The following is a 16,902-nucleotide window of genomic DNA, read 5'->3' on the forward strand; positions in this document are numbered from 1 at the left end:
GGTTTAAACCCCCACCCTGACCTGCAGGGACTCAGCCAAGGCGTGACTGGAGGGAGAATAAGGAAGCATCCCTTGCCAGGCTTGTCCCCAAGGGGGAGACATGGCCATGCCTCAGATGAAGGGAGGCAGGTAGTGGGATTAAGTTTCCCTGTCTCCATGGGCAACTGGTGCTGCCTTAGTCAGGGTTCCCCCCTGTGACCAGTCCCACCGACTGGAGGGGGGGGTCCTCCATTGGCGATCCTGCAGCTCAGGGTGGGGGCCCTCCCCCACAGGCAATCCCACCAACCGGGGGCTATCCCCTGTGGACAGTCCTGCACACTGGGGGAGGGAGAGTCCCTTGCAGGCGATCCTACAAACTGGGCGATCCCAGAATCACTGCAGTGAGTGCACCAGTCGGCCAGCACTTGCAGGGAGGAACAGCATTCCCGCCTGCCCCCTCTATCCATCACCTAAGCGGCGAGCACGGCCATCAGGGGGTGCACTGACGCCTACACATTGCCACTGCCTGTCTCTCCTCTTGGGCATGGGGACCCCAGCCGGGGTCTGCCTGGCTTTACCCCCTTCTCGCTGTTTGTGTGGCAGGGGCCTGGCCAGAGCCAGCTAGCATGGCCCCACCATCTGCCCAGAGCTGGGGCTGGGGCTGCGGCTGCAGGGCTGAGCTGGGGTAGCCCATGGGCACTGGTGAGGGCAGGTACAAAGGGGGCAGCCCAGCCCAGGCTGGGCTGTGGGAGCTGGGCCCTTTCCAGCAGGCTGCATCTCAGGCTGGGGCTGTAGGAGCTGTGCCCAGGCTGGGCAGGGCTGTCATGGAGCTGCAGCCAGCTAGGAAGGGCCCAGCAGAGCTGAACTAGGCTGGGCCATGGGGGCAGGCCCCCTCCCAGCTGGCTGCAACTCCATGACAGCCCAGCCTGGCGTGCATGGGTGGCAGCTGGCCAGGCAGTAGCATGGAGGCAATGCCACTGCAGCTGCTGGTGGGCACCTTGGCAGGCAGACTGGCCACACAGGATGAGTCCTTTGTAGCCACAGCTACCCAGCGCAGCTCAGAGGTGCTGGCAGGCATGGAACTCAGCAGCCGCCCATCACGGGGCCTCATGTGCCCGCAGCCGTCACCACCACCATCACCACACCCCCTGTCTGTCAGTGTGCAGCACCCAGCAGGCTGAAGCCACACCAGAAGCTGCGTGCTGACCAGGGTCAGCGGGTCTGTTCTGTTGCCCTTGCCTCCAGTTGCCACTGCCACTGCAGATGCTGATGCCACCCCTGCTGTGACACTCTGGGTCAGTGGGTGGGAAGCTTCAGCCCGGAGGCTTCTGCCCAGTGCATGGAGCTCCGGCTCCAACTCCTGGCCACTTTCCATATGCTCCACCTGCCCGGTGCAATGAGCAGCCCCTGCAGGCAGGCAGAGCTGGTGGAAGGCAGCCAGGAACTAGAACCAGATCTCCAGGCACTGGGTAGAAGCTTCCACCTGCGTGGAGTGGCGCAGCAAGGCAGGAGCTGCAGCTGGAAGTGAGAGGGGCAGAACAGCTCTGCCGGCCCCAGGCAGTGCACAGCTTCCGGTGGGACTGTTCCTGGTGAGGCTGCAGCCAGCCGGGTGCTGCTGGGCTCCCCTTGCCTCCAGCAGCTCCTCCTCCTCCCACTTCTGCTCCTTCTGCACCATTCCAGGTGACAGGACTTGGCAGCCTGGCGCCTTCTGCCTAGTGCATGGAGATCCAACTTCAGTTCTCAATCGCCTTCCACCTCCTCCGCCCACCTGCAGCAGCTGCTTATCACACCATGAGGACAGAGTGGATGGAAGGTGGCCGGGAGGTGGAAACAAAGCTCCATGCATTAGGTAGAAGCCATTGGGCTGAACCTTCCTGCCCACGGACTCAGAGCAGGGTGGCCGCGTTAGCTGGAAGTGAGGGAGGCAGAACAGCCCCGCTGGCCCGAGCCAGCATGCAGTTCTGGTGTGGCTGCAGCTGGCTGGGTGCTGCACAGTGACGAACAGGGGGCATGGCGGCAGTGGCAGCTGCAGGCACACAAGCCCCTGCAGCAGGTGGCTACAGGGCTCCGGGACCATCGATGCCTCTGAGCCAGCCTGGACAGCCATGAGCACAATTAACACATCCCACGCAGCCAGTCCAGCCAAGGCACCCACTTGCAGCTGCAGAGATGTCACCTCTACTCTACTGCCCAGCCAACTGCCGCCCATGCACACCGGGCTGGGCTGTTACAGAGCCACAGCCAACTGGGAAGTGTCCTGGCCTAGCGGCCTGGCCCGGGCCTTCCCTGCCAGCTGCAGCTCCATGACGGCCCCACCTAGCCAGGGCACAGGGAGCGAGGAGCAATCTGGGCGCGCAGCTCCTGTAGCCCCAGCCCAAGCCACAGCATGCTGAGAAGAGCCCAGTCACTGTCGCCCAGCCCAGACCGGCCCCTCAGCACCTGCCCTCAGCATCACCAGTGGGTCCCAGATGGGCCCCAGCCCCACAGCCCTAGCCTCAGTCCCAGATGGATGGCAGGGCCATGCTGGCTAGCTCTGACTATGCCCAGTGTACCCAGTCACACAACTGTAGACAAACCAAAAAGAGCAAATCTACTGCTGCTATGCATGGTGAACCATTATGGAAGAGAGAGAAAATTGGACAAAGGGTTATGTGAAATGTGGAGCCCTTTATCCATGGGATCCCAGGCAATTCTTGGCAGTCTGTGCGGTTGATAGAGGTCATCAGGGACAATCTCAGTAACGTTATAATCTACATTTAGTAACTCAAGAGCAGTGTCAAAAGCACAAAGACCGTGGCAAAGTGGGAATACTGCTTGTATGTGGACTGAAAGGGAACCCATTGGAAGGGAAACAAGAACTGGTGTAGAAGATTCTTCACTAGTACTTCTGTGCAAGCAAAGCTTGCTCACTGATTCTGAGCTATTTAAACAAACTAAGAATCAAGGCTGTTATGGGACCTGCTTCTTATCTGAGTAGAACCCTTTTTTCTCCCCCTTCTTTGGGTTGTTGTTTTTTTTTGGGGGGGGGGGTTTAAGGGAGGGAGGGGAGGGTTATTTGGTGGTTGTTTGGCTTTGTTTTGCTTTTAAGTTGCTTTTAATTGTCCTAAAATCGCAGTATGCACCAGATAATTGAGAAAGCTGCTGACATAGTGAAGTTATATACAGCATCTCTGTGACCTTTTTGCAGTGAAGATACGTATGTATCTGTCCAGTAAAGCCCAGACAAAGTGACACTGACAGCTGCATTGTGGTATTCAGTTTGAATCGAACAGGTCTGCTCAGCGGTGTCAGTAGCAAGTGTTTCATTACAGGCTGCAGCACCAAGAAAAACAACATAAGCTTGTCTTTAAAAGTGAAACTGTTCCTCAGCAGCTGTAGAAGGTGGATTTGGTGGCTAGGAGAAGATGTTTTTCTTAGTTACCTTTGTATCTCTTTGATTTTATTTGTGTCTTTTGTAAATCTCAGTCCTCTGCCCTTCTTTAAAAGGGAAAAAAACCTAACTTCATTCACCAGCAGCAGCAAGCTGTAATGTTATGGGAACTGAACACTCAAAGGACAAGAGGTGGAGAAGGCTGTTTTTGCTGAAAAAAAGTCAAAAGCTACCAGCATGGGAAGATGCTCTTCTCTCAGGAAAAGATCCAAAGTCCCTACTGAAGTGTGGATTGTGTTATGTTAGCCTAAGTCTTATAATGAAGGGGATGAAACATGTGCCCGACTTTTTGTGGGGATTGTCAGAAGTGCAAAAACTGAACCTTTCTCACAATCAGCTTGTGGTTATTCCTTCTGCTTTGGGGAAACTAGACAGATTGGTAGTGCTAAACTTGTGTGGCAATCGCCTAAAGTGTCTGCCTAAAGAGACTGGGCTGCTCGGGAACCTGAAGGTTTTATTTATCAACATGAATTGCCTGACTGAAGTGCCAGCGGAGCTAAGCCTGTGCAGAAAGCTAGAAGTTTTGAGCCTTTCACACAACCGCATATCACAACTCCCTTCAAGCTTCACTGATCTGACAAGTCTAAGGAAGCTGAATCTTAGTAACAATTGTTTTGTTCACATCCCGCTATGTGTTTTTGCATTGAGGAGTTTAGATTTCTTGCACTTGGGATCCAACAGACTTGAAAACATCGCTGAAAGTGTCCAGCACCTAGTAAACTTGCAAATCTTTATTTTAGAGAATAACAGCATTCGCAGTTTGCCACGGTCTCTGTGCTTCATCACTGCTCTTGAGTTACTAAATGTAGATTACAATGTTATTCAGACTCTCCCTGATGACCTCTATCAACTGCACAGATTGCCAAGAATTGCCTGGAATCCCATGGATAAAGGGCTCCACATTTCACATAACCCTTTGTCCAAACCACTGCCAGAGATTATGGAGGGAGGATTGGATGTTCTCTTCAACTACCTTAAAGAGAAAAAACAGCATGGCTAAATGTGCACTCTGTTTGAGATTAACCCTGTCATCAGTGTCAGTGTACTTTCCTGACCAGGCATTTCCACTTCATAACACATGAAGTCTGAAGACTAAAGATGGTTTTAGTAAAGTTTTCTGAAAGCAAGTAAAATGCAGTGTTCTACTTCGATTATGCATAAATTTTATTTTCTAAAAATATCCATCTCTAACCCACTGTTTGAAATGTCTTTTGGGAAGAATTGTGATAATAATTCTGCTCTTTACTAGACATAAGCTAATGGAAGCCAGTAGCACTATAAAGTGTGTATTTTGCCATTTATCAAAATTGAGTAATAGTAATATAAATAGGAATTCAGTGTATGTGATGTGCTGTTGCATTTAACTCCTTCTGACTTCTTCCTGCACAGATAAACCACCACTACATAAACAAGCACTACAATCCAAGCAAACCTCAAGGAGGAATTTTTCTTTTTCCATACCTATTATATCCCAAGTACTGTTCTTTCATCCCACCACTGTGAGAACCCCTATAAATTACAAGGAAAGTTTGCAGCCATTGAGGGGGATTTCCCAATTGTTTGTTCTCGTATGCTCCAAACTTCTCAAAGGAAAACAATTCCCCTATACCAGCTTGCAAACTTTCCCACAAAGTCCCAAGGTCATGATGAAAAGTTACCACAGAAGGCTGACCCAGCACAAATTCTCAGAAGAATTCACACAGGCTTTCATGAGGGGTGAGAGTTTCAAACAGGTCATCATTCTACTAAATGAAGATTTTCTGATGAAGATGGGTCTAATATTACTAAATGGACAGCTGTACTCATTTCCTTCCACACTTCCCTGCAATTAAAGCCATGAAATAAACTTTGTTCAGCAGACAGGACATGTTTCAAAGGTGAACTGAAAGCATACTTCTATTTGAACCAGTGCAGGCATCAGTTTATGTAGGAGCATCAAAACCAGGCTTACTTTCTATAATATTCAACATTACTGCATAGCATAAATGTCATGTCTGATGTGGTTCTCCATATTCATCTTTTATACATGTCCTTCATTAAATTTTTATAGTATAATAAGAAGAGGCAGCATGTCAGAGCTGTTAGCAAGTTATTTGACCTGAATCTTCCCTTGCATAAGCGTAAAACAAATAAGTTAGTGAAAATAGGGTATAAAGGTGGTAAGAAAACAGCAGTCTAGTTATTTAAAAAAGAAAAACTAAGATAACCTTTTAAGAAAATCTTTGAAGTGTTTCTTTATGTCAAATCTCAGAAATTGACAATCTCTTGTTTATATCTTAATTTTTTCATCACTGATAGCAGAAGAAACTCAGTGCTTTTCCCAGTGAAGTTAATGAAAAACTACTGATTCCTATGGAAAGCCATTTGCTTCAGTGACAGAAAGAAGAGCCTAATATCAACACTTAGATAACCATAGGTGCATCCAATTTTCTTTTGAAAGGTGTCAAGGCAGCAGCTTCAGCTGTTACCTTTGATGTACCTGTGCAGTACTGAATGTAATGCTAAAGAATCTCCACTGATCAGATAGATGCTGCATGAGCTGTCTAGTTATCCTAATTTTTTTATGATGTTGGTATGGTTTGTATACCATATAGCTGTTGGTTCTTGGATAACATAGGAATTTCATTACTATGTCCAGTGATTGCATTTTCTTTGTTTCCCTTTTATCCTAGAAAAGGAGGAAAAAAGCTTTCTAAAAGGCACACCTGTTTGAGAAGCAATACAAGTAAATGAGCAAAACAATTGAGTATCAAACAGCAAAGTGCAGTCATTTCCAGACTTGCTAACTTAAGATATTATTAATGGAACAATTTCACTGTGTACCCAGATTTTCATTTAATTTCCTGCTTAAGGCATAAGATACATAGTAAATTCTAGTTTTTTATGCACCATTATGGAGAATAAATTATTATAGGTTTCATAGAATGATAAGAGAAGTAATACTGCAATTATTTGTAGAGATATATAAAAATAATTTGTGTTTTTTATTTTGGACATGCATTATTGCATTTTAAATGTTAATTTTACAAGCTCTAAATCTTACATTACATGTAAGTGTTGATAATCCTGCATTAGAGGTAGCAAAAAGATTAAATGCCTATGGCACTTAGTACCAGAAAAGATTTTTTCTATGCATCTATAGCAAGGACTATATGACACCAGTTAGTCCATGATGTGATTTTGATAGTAATTTATGTGGCAGATGGAGGGACTGGCCAGGATGTATTCATTAGGATTTCACTATACAGGGTGAGAATCAACAAATGGTTCAAGAAACTAGGCTGCAGATAATGGACTAAAAGGCAAATTTGAAATAGATAAATGCATGTAGAGAAGCAGCACTTAAAATATGAAATAGAACACCAGTTTAAAATTCAGTTATTCAACTGAATAAATTAATAACCTTTTATTCAGCCAAGTAAACCTTTGCAAGTATATCAAGTTTCTGCTTTTTAAAGCAGAATAACAAAAAATACTGTGTAAATGGTACTTCAATGTATAATTCAGATTTCACCATTAAAATCATTTCCATTTCATTACTTTGGTCTTTCTGTGCTTCCTGATTTTAAATCAATTTATGTATTTTTTTTTATTTAAAAAAGGAGTGGTCATACTTGCCTAAAGAAAGTTTTCTGAATTCTTAGTTTGCATAGTAGAGAAATCTCTCTGGACTGCATGTCAATATTTATGCACAGATACATGCAGTAGGTAGGTATGTTATAGCTCTGTCAGTACCAATAAGGGAGAGAAATAGAGAACAGATGATGTACTTTGCTAGTTCTTTTGGTATGAGTTTGGAATCATAGTACATGGAGCAGATCCTCAAGAAATACATTTCTAAGCACTTGGAGGAGAAGAAGGTGATTAAGAACAGTCAGCATGGATTCACTAAGGGAAGGGAATGCCTGACCAACCTGATTGCCTTCTATGATAAGATGGCTGACTGTAGATGCGGGGAGACTAGTGAATATGGTATACATTGATTTTAGCAAGGCATTTGATATGGTCTCCCACAACATTCTCACAGTCAAGCTAAGAAAGTATGGTCTGGATGAATGGAGTGTAAGGTGGATAGAAAAGTGGCTGGAGCAGTGGGCTCAGAGGGTAGTAATCAATGGCTTGATGTCTAGTTAGCAGCAGGTACCAAGTGGTGTGCCCTAGGGGTTGGTTCTAAGGCCAGTTATGTTCAATGTCTTCATCAACAACCTGGAAGATGGCCTAAAGTGCACCATCAGCAAGTTTGCAGATGACACTAAGCTGTGGGGAGTAATAGATATGCTGGAGGGTAGGGCTAGGATTCAGAGTGACTGAGACAAATTGGAGGATTGGGTCAAAATAAACATCATGTGGTTCAACAAGGACAAGTGCCAAATACTACACTTAGTAGTAGTAGTAGTAGTAGACCACAGGCAATGCATAGGGGGGGCACAGGGGAGCATGTGACCCTCCTGAGATTGGCCACCGCCGAAGCTGCCGCCAGCTTCTGCGGGTGGTGGCCGCCCCCACAACCCCCTGCTGCCAACACAGTCCTTGCTCGGTGCCCATCACTCGCCACCCCACCCTTGCTGCCAACATACGTCACGGCTGCCTGTGGGTGGTCCCCATTCAGCCTGCCCTCGCCGCCAACTTCACCACGGCTGCCTGCAGGCGGTCCTTGCTCACTGCCACCACACCCCCACCACCGCCACCACTGCCTGATCATTGTGCCCCTCAGCCTCCCCTCTATTCGGCACTGATGAGAGTGCATCTGGAGTACTTTGTTCAGTTTTGGCCCCCCCCATAGAAAGGATGTCAACAAATTGTAAAGAGCCCAGTGGAGGGCAACAACAATGGTTTGGGGGCTGGGGCACATGACTTATGAGGAGAGGCTGAGGGAATTGGGCTTATTTAGTCTAGAGAATAGATAGCAGAGAGGGGAATTAATAGCAGCCTTTAATTACCTGAAGCGGGGTTTGAAGAGGATGGAGCTAGACCGTTCTTAGTAGTGGCAGATGACAGAACAAGGAGCAACCGCCTCAAGTTGGATTGATGGAGATGTCTAAGATACAGACTGTAAAGCTATGTGGTTCTGTGTATGTATATTAGAAGTAGTGAGAAAATGCAGCCTATGCCCACCCACACACACCCCCATGTACACCCACAAACCCCACGCCCATACTTCCCTCCTGCAAGCAGAAGCTCCACTCCCACTTACCCAGCTGTCCAGTCACACAGCTTTCTGCCTCCAAGTCATGGAGCCTGCCACAGAGTAAGTAATGCAAAATTATGCATGGTCATGACTTTTATGTGCAAAATTGCACAGGCACATAACTAAATAATTTCCTGGCGTGTAAAGATATAGAGAACAAAATGAAAAATAATAACTGAAGTCGATTGGTCAGTATTGACTTGCTAAATTTAAAGGTTAAATTTCCCTCAACTTTTGGATGTTTCTCTAATAAGTTCAAGAGTATTGAACAATATTTACCATTGCTGTATTAATATGGCCTAACTGAGGGAGGGGACACAATAATATCTACCACTACCAGTATTGCCATGTGTGCAGCCACTGCCTAGGACACTATCCTGCTACACCTCTGTAAAATAGGTACCAGTTAGGTTTTTGCACTGTGTTGAAATTGTGAAGGATGATGTACTTATCTCACTGAAATCAATGGCAAACTTATGTTAACCACAATGGGGCAGGAGTTTCACCTAAGAAGAATAGCCCAATGCTGCAAACACAAGATTTAAAAGTTAGTAATTTTGTTTGAGGAATTTATGATTTGGGGTTGTGTCTTTTGGGGTGTTTTTTGCTAAATTGATATAGAAATGCACTCTAATCTTCAGCTCTGTGGTGATTCAGAAATTCCTTTTAAAATGTTGCATAATCCTTTCTTTGTATAAGAGGCAAAACAACAATTATAATAGATGAAAAGCTGTTAGAGCAGCTATCCTATGAGATTTATTAAGCAACAGTCCCAAGGGGAGAATCAAATTCATATCAAGAGTTTTTGGAAGTGGAGTCAAATAAGGAGTGCTTTCTTCCCCTCCAAATAATCCAACCAAGGTCAGACTCCTGATAGTATTAGCTTTTAATTTTCTTTTTCCTTCCAGTAATGTTTTTCTTCCTTTGATCCCATGTTGTTACCTAACTAAAGGAGTTTAACAGGCAAAGCCCATGATCTCTTTCCACATTTCACTGGGACCCGAAGTGTGGTTAGTACAGGGCGGGCAATTATTTTGGGTGGAGGGCCACTTACTGAGTTTTGGCAAGCCTTCGAGGGCTGCTTGACAGGCAACCAGGGGCAGATAAATATTAATTTTCAAAAAATTTTAGGGGCCCCGTGGGCCCGACAGAATGGCCTGGTGGGCCGCATTCGGCCCGCGGGCTGCATTTTGCCCACCCCTGGGCTAGTAGTTTCATAAAAGTCAATAGGATTCTGCATTGGTAAAGTAGTATGCTACCATACAAAGTATCAATCATTCAGACTCAAATGATTAAATATCGCTTGGTAAAAAGGCAGTTTCCAGTGGAGCAGGAAGTATAGCAACAGATATAGAATAAGTGACTGCAAATCATGCTGCCTCATAAACTGAGTTTATCATGGCAGACTGGACAGGAGATCAAATATAGTTTCTTGAGATTCAGATATCAAAAGTTTATCAGTGGGTATCCAGTTTTGGTTTTCAGCTTTTATTTCAGAGATATTTCTTCAAATATTTTTCTTTACCTCCTCTCTTTCCCCCTATGAAAGAGATTTACAGTGATTCACAATGACTCACAATGTGAGCAGCCTTCAGAATGTTTCCTTGCTTTCCAGTGGTGGACACAGGGGCAAAAACAATCTTGCCCTACATTTGTTTGTTTATATTTCCTGAACTGGACTGGAAGTGATATTGAAAACTTCTCCACTTCTTTTTCTGACCTCTATTCCCTAATCTCTGTTAAGATACTTTTATGAAGAAAATTGCCTCTCTTTAGCAATTAAAATGTTTACCCACACAACAATATACATAACACAGCCTGCACCAAAATTGAAGTCTCTGTAAGTATTAAAAATTGCTTCCAACAAGAACTAAAGGCATTATCAAGTAATAATATAAGATGGTGTTTTTTAATTAATCCCTTCAGTCTATGAACAAAAACTCTCTTTATACTATCCTCTTGGCTTTTTTGCTTTTGAAAGAGGGGAATTGTCTGTCTCTGTCTCTTTCTCGCTCACTCACTCACTCACTCGTGCAAGCACGCATGCACCACATGTGAGCATGCACATCTCCCTCTCCTCCCCATAATATGAGAGTAACCACAAATAAAAAATATCAACTAGTATTGTCCCCAACAGGTGATTCCCATAAGAGCAATAAGAATAATCACAAAGTAGAAATACCTGTCACTCCAACAATTAATTATAAAAATGGCCCTTCTGTCTATGCTCCACAGTCAATTATGATTCAGTATATAGTAAAATATATATGATGCGTATATATACAATATGACACAAGAAGTGCAAAATACCCCAAGGTATCACATAATGGTCACTAATGAGAACAATATTTATTAAAGAGATTGCAAAAAATAACATGTATGACAGAAAGGTATATATAGAGGTTTCAAAACATCAGTTAGAATGCTTATAGTAAATACATGCACACACCCCCCAAGAGCTATCCTAAAGAAATAGCTCTTGATATTAAGAAAGCTAAACAGAAATGTGCAAAGGAAGGAAGAAGATGCAAAAATGTCCTAGCAATTAAAGGGGAAAGGCAGCAGGCAGAGATCCCATTGAGCAGTCAGAAGCAGGAAAAAGTTATGCAGTCCAATTTTCTGGTGACACTTCCAATGGGAAAGGTTTGAGAGGCAATTCTCATGCATCATTGTAACTGTTGTTTTTGGTTGTCACAAACAGTCTTCAGATTTCATGTGGTAACTATAGTTACACTTCCCCCCAAAATATTGTATAGGAGTATGAGCAGGTAGCAGGGGAGGTATACTTCCTTAGGGGTCCAACAGAAGTTATTAGTAGTTCCTGAATTGTTTGCGTATGTAAACACAGTCTAACTGGAGTAGACTGATATGTAGTTTTATGAATGGAGTCAGGCTTTCCCTGGTGAAACGAAAGAGGAAACCTGTAGAATAATACCCACACATTTGTAAATTAATTCAACCAAGTGTGCTTTAAATGAGAAACCCCCTCCCACATACACATTTTCATGCAGAGCTGTCCCATCCCTCTTTCAGCACATTCCACCTCCTTCCATTTGGGAAGCAGAAATGCAGTAGAATTTATTCTTTACAAGATTTACGTATTCTGTCCACATACAAATGAGGTTACAAAGATGTTTAGAAAACTGTGGAATCAACTCATTAAAAAAATCCCCTTGTGTGTATATTTTGGAAGGAGCTGAGAAGCTTGCATAGTGCTTTGCAATCCTGTATCTCATGAATGCATGTGACCTGACTGAATAATACAATGATTTATTGCTATTAAAATTTCTGTTAACTCTTTTTCAATGCCAAGCCTAAACTGAATGCAGCATTGAATTTTGCCACATTTGAATATGCTTTATGTTTTCTCTGGATGCCTATCCAGAATATTTCTAGCTATGAGGAAGTTCAGCTGTCAAGTTCTGTGTCCATTCAGCTTTTGTACATGTGAGTTCAGTCCATGGAGACGTTACACTTACTCCATGTCCAAGCAGTTTTTGAATATGTATTTTGTTAAGTAGCATAATGAAGGAGGGATGACTGGGGCATCAGCCCTTGTGGCGAGGGGGAGGGAAATAGCAGCAGCCTGGCCTGGGCATCTCCACTTCTCCCAGCACCCCAGACATTGAGGTTGCCGGGTGCACCACTGCTGCCACAGGCACTCAAGTGTTCACTTACATCTCTGCTTTTGTTTTGCTAACCACATTCAAAAAGATTTAATCAGTGTCTACTAATTGACTGGTGTTAGTTCAACCTTTCTATTCCAAACTATCCATTCAAAACAAATTAGTCATTAATAGAAGTCTTTTTGAATCAGCTACACAAAGCTTCACCAGCACAAAAAGTATTAATGTCTCCAAGGAGAAAAGAAAAACAAAGAGAACAGAAAGGGGAAAAAAGGCTATCAAACCATATGAGGTAAGGATAGCCAAAAACACAGACTGTCCATGTGACTGGGTGGGTGGTGTTCTCTTTTCACTTCCCTATCGCAGAATCACAACCACAGTTTGAATTTGCTGGGAATTGAAAGGTTGAGAATAGGAAGGTTTGAAGGGGAAGTGAGTGGAAGGACTCACATTGGTTTCAGTGGCCCTTTGAAAGGGGCTGTGACAAAACATGAAGATTTAATTATTCCTCATTCATTAGAGGTGGCTTCACTGGAAGCCCAGTCTTGTTCTCACTGAAGTCCATGGAGCTGCTGCCTGTGTCTTACCACTTTTTAAATGGGAATTTGAGTTTCCCAGTCTGTCATGTTTATATAGAATGCATATTAGAAGCATAAGAAACAATTGGGTTTCTCAACCCAATGAAGGCTCCAAAAAACTTCAGTCACATATTGTGCAAACTGAGGAAAACCTTGTTTTTCTTCTGCACTTCTTTATATCCAAAATATCTCTTTCTTCAAACTACCTTGTGGTTTCTACAATCTCTTTTAGTCACCAGTGAAGCCATGTATGTGGATCCTCTGGAAGGAAAGGAAAACCTCAGATAAAGGCAATGATTTGGAAAAATATAAGCCAATGGAAACAGGACAATATGAAAAAATAATGATTTAGGAAGTAGAGAGAAATCCTCTCTTTCATTAATGTGAAGGAGCAAAAGGAGACAAGCAAAAGACACTGGGAAGCATCAGGCACCACAGTCCAAAAGTTTGCAATTGCTTATCTGATTTGGACTGATTTAAGAGATGCATGTCATCTGAGGCTCATCACTGTAAACACAGGATACAATTCAACAATGCCCTCCAAATTTTGGGTGGCTCTCATGGCCAGTTGGCCTTTAAGGAAAAGCTTTTGCACTCACACCTGTCGATCACAAATGTGGCACAAAAGTGGTTGCAGTGTACAAGCCAGTTGGCTATTCAACAAAGAGATAAAGCTAAACTGCAACTAAACAAAAAGCTAACCTCATTCTGCAAACCCTTGTCTAGAGATCTCCCATTGAAGTCAATGGGAATGCTGTGCATGGAAAGGGTTAAAAAGTACTGGCTTCAAGGTTATGCAAAGCACATTAAGCTATGTTAATAATTTAGGTTAGCCTGTTGCCTGTTAATAGCAGAATTAAGTAGGACCAGGGGCAATGCTTTTCTTGGCTATTTGTGAGTTAAATAGTTGTATGGGTCATGGACACTGCACAGAGATTCACCTCACAGAAATTTTGTTTGATATTTTTCTATGTGGGGGAGGGAGAAAAATTTCTCCTTATCCAGCCTGTTGAAATTTCTGATTTTATGACCCTGTAAAGTCTCAAAAATAAATCAGAATTGGCTAGTCCCTGTCAGCAGAATATCCTTTCAGGTTCCAAAGCATAACATTTAAATTGAATTACTGGTTAATAAAACAAAGGTAAAGCCACTCTACAAGGAACCTAGCAAATCATATGACCAGAAGGGTAATTTAATAAATAGTAGCATTTAATTGGTAATTTGATGTCAAATATATGAAATATTAAACACGATAAAATAATCCCTCCAGGAATATGAAAACATTCACATTTCTTAATCTAAAAGTCTCACTGATGAGGCAGCAAAATCATTCCACATGCCAGAGGCTGCTTTCTGAATTATGATGTCCCCTATGCCAAATAAAGGAAGGATCTCAGACCTAACAGGAGGCGCGCCTTTGTTTTCCCTAGTGGACATCGGCATTCACATTTTAGCCCCCTAGTATAGTCACTCTGCTGCCTCAGTCATGATACCTCCTAAATTAACAAATAATACACTTAGGGATTCCTGGAAGGCTTATTATCTCTTTTCTAATATATCATTAGCTCAACATATAATTTCTGACATAATGTGCACAGCCCTTCTGGTAAAGCAAGTCTCCCACAGGTTAAATATGATATCATAGATGTACCTGGCTTCACAGTATAATTTTCTATCTCTGCAGAAATTAAGGCTAAATAGACTAGAAGCTTTCTGCAGGCCCTGCATTTTGTGTGCTTTCACAACCAGCAGATCGTGGTGGAATTGCTAGTCCATTATGTCATCATTTCTATTTGATGGTATAAAAGAAAATGCTGTTTTCATACCCCCATCTTTGGCTAAAAAGAGATATAATTTCAAGATTAAGATACTTGTTTCTAACCCTCTAACAGCCCTTCTGGCTGTTTTAGACATCTACATTGCTACAATCATCTTCAAACCACTCATGCACCCCCATGTCATTCTGGTCTCGGTAGTGACAGGAAAGAAAACAAAGAGAGGAGCTGCTGATAGAACAGTTCCCACTGAGAAGTAGCTGTTCCTTAATATGCTTTCAAACTGTCATACTTTGAGTTACAGGTCAAAGGTGTCTGCAGTGCTGAAAATCAATTCAATTTCCACTTCCTGAGCCTTGTCTACACTAGGAAATTCAACTCGTTAGCAAAAAGCTGTCAGCAGATGGTGCAACTGAAGCAGTGGTAGTAATGGTTTAAACATAAGTGTAAAGATAAAACTAAATCATGTATACTTAGTTTCATAAATCTTTCTGGAACCTTGGTCTGCACTCACCCTTGTTTCATTTCTGACTTTCAGCAATGCCATGTGTCCTAGCTTCAACTTGCTTTCTATGGACCAGTTTGAATAACACCAGCTTCTGAAGACTTAGTCCAGAATATATGTTCTTTGAGAGTAGAGCAACAGCCCAAAGTGAAATGTATTCCTACAAGGCATTCTCCTAGTCTAGGGATTTATGGAGTACTGACCTCTTGGCCAAGAAGGTGGGGTATGGTTACAAGAGGCAGGGAATACAGCAGTTCATCACATCTCCTTGGCAGCCTCTATCACTGGGGTTCCTATAATGTCTCAGCTACATTTCAAGTTGTCTTCTTCCCCATTAGAAATCTTGGGAAATGAAGTAATACAAATGTTGACTCTCCTGAGTAATGTTCAGAAGAAAATATCTGGATGTACTTTCTTGCATCAATAAGAATGTTCTGAGACCATGATCTATTAGATTCTCCTTAGCTTTGGGTAACAATCCATGTCATGGTCTTCTCCATTGCTTCCTGGCTGAGTAGCATTCCAGAGCTCGTGACAAATAAGCAGCATATAATTAATATGTAATAGGGGAATACCCATTGCATCTAATTCTGGAACTATTTGTTTCAATTGATGATTGAGAGGACAAGCAAACACATCCATCCATCTATTGGTACCTTTGTATATGGCCATGATTGCACTATAAACCAGAGAGACATTGAGCTAAATTCCATCCTAGTGTAATTCCTGTGACTTTAGCTAAAAGCTGAACCTTATTTTTGGCAAACTCTTGACTATAAAGGACTCTATCATGAATTCCATCTATGAGACATTAGACAGGAGAGGGCCATAATCAGAGAATGAGAATTTGTTACTGATTTGTGCTTATAAGTATCTGATAATAGAATTTGTACAAAATAAGTTACTTCTCATTTTTAACAATTATCCCTGTTTGTACCTCATTTCATGAAACAGAGATTTCATTTTCAGTCTTGGAAGGTCCCCATTAAGGGACGTTGAATATGGGAGGCTGATCTCTTCTAACTTTCCCATACCTTAAAAACTTAAATTTCAGGACTTTCATCACAGTTAATGTTTTATAAAGAATTTGAGGGGTGAAAAGCACTATATAAATGCACAGTACTAATTATTAATTTTATTTCATTGGTACAGTTCTTTCTCTTGTTTCAGGTCATATAAGAAACACAGGCACTCTGACTCTGCGATTATAAACACTTTTAAAATATCTGTGAATAAAGGTTTAGATATAAATAGGCCCCAGATTTCCACAAATAAAAACCAGCCCCTTTTACTAGGTGACAAGAGTTTTGGCAGACAGAAGTGACGAGGCAGCTGCTATTTGTTTTCACATTTGCTGGTGTCTGCTTCTCTGAAGTGCTATGTTATAGCTAAATTATCTTTTCTGCTTGGATTCTGATTGAGAGCTTTTGATATACCTAGGGAAAGTAACTTGCTTTATTAATAGACAATAGCTTTATTACTGACACTATTCACAAATGGTTTCCAGTTAGGTTCAGCTGTCTTATAAAATGACATGTTCACACAGTGACTGAACTAGATAAACGATTCTACACCTGCCAAGGGTTTGATCCTGCCCTCCAAAACGCAGTGTACTTCATTGTTATATCAACTTGTCAAATCATGTACTGTACATGCTCCCAAACTTGTATAGCGTTCAAATCTGAATCATTCCATTTTAGAATGAGCAGCAGATGGCGATCTTGCTTTATGTGTCCAGCTTTACACCATAATTTCCTTTGTGGAAAGTTCAGGTACAGTTTTCCTTTTCACATCCCCCTCCTTTTCTCTACCCCCTTTGCC

At 42.8% G+C, this 16,902-nt stretch overlaps 1 protein-coding gene across 1 annotated transcript; it reads left to right on the top strand.

Annotated features, from left to right (window-relative positions):
* Window positions 1–3,299: 3,299 nt before the first annotated feature.
* LRRC30 (leucine rich repeat containing 30) lies at window positions 3,300–6,919 on the top strand. Its single transcript, XM_025204254.1, has one exon. It carries the CDS (start codon window positions 3,513–3,515, stop codon window positions 4,407–4,409), a length of 897 nt encoding a protein of 298 aa, XP_025060039.1. The 5' UTR covers window positions 3,300–3,512; the 3' UTR covers window positions 4,410–6,919.
* Window positions 6,920–16,902: the final 9,983 nt, after the last annotated feature.

This window comes from Alligator sinensis, unplaced genomic scaffold, assembly GCF_000455745.1.
Source record: "Alligator sinensis unplaced genomic scaffold, ASM45574v1 scaffold597_1, whole genome shotgun sequence".
NCBI classification, from domain to species: domain Eukaryota; kingdom Metazoa; phylum Chordata; order Crocodylia; family Alligatoridae; genus Alligator; species Alligator sinensis.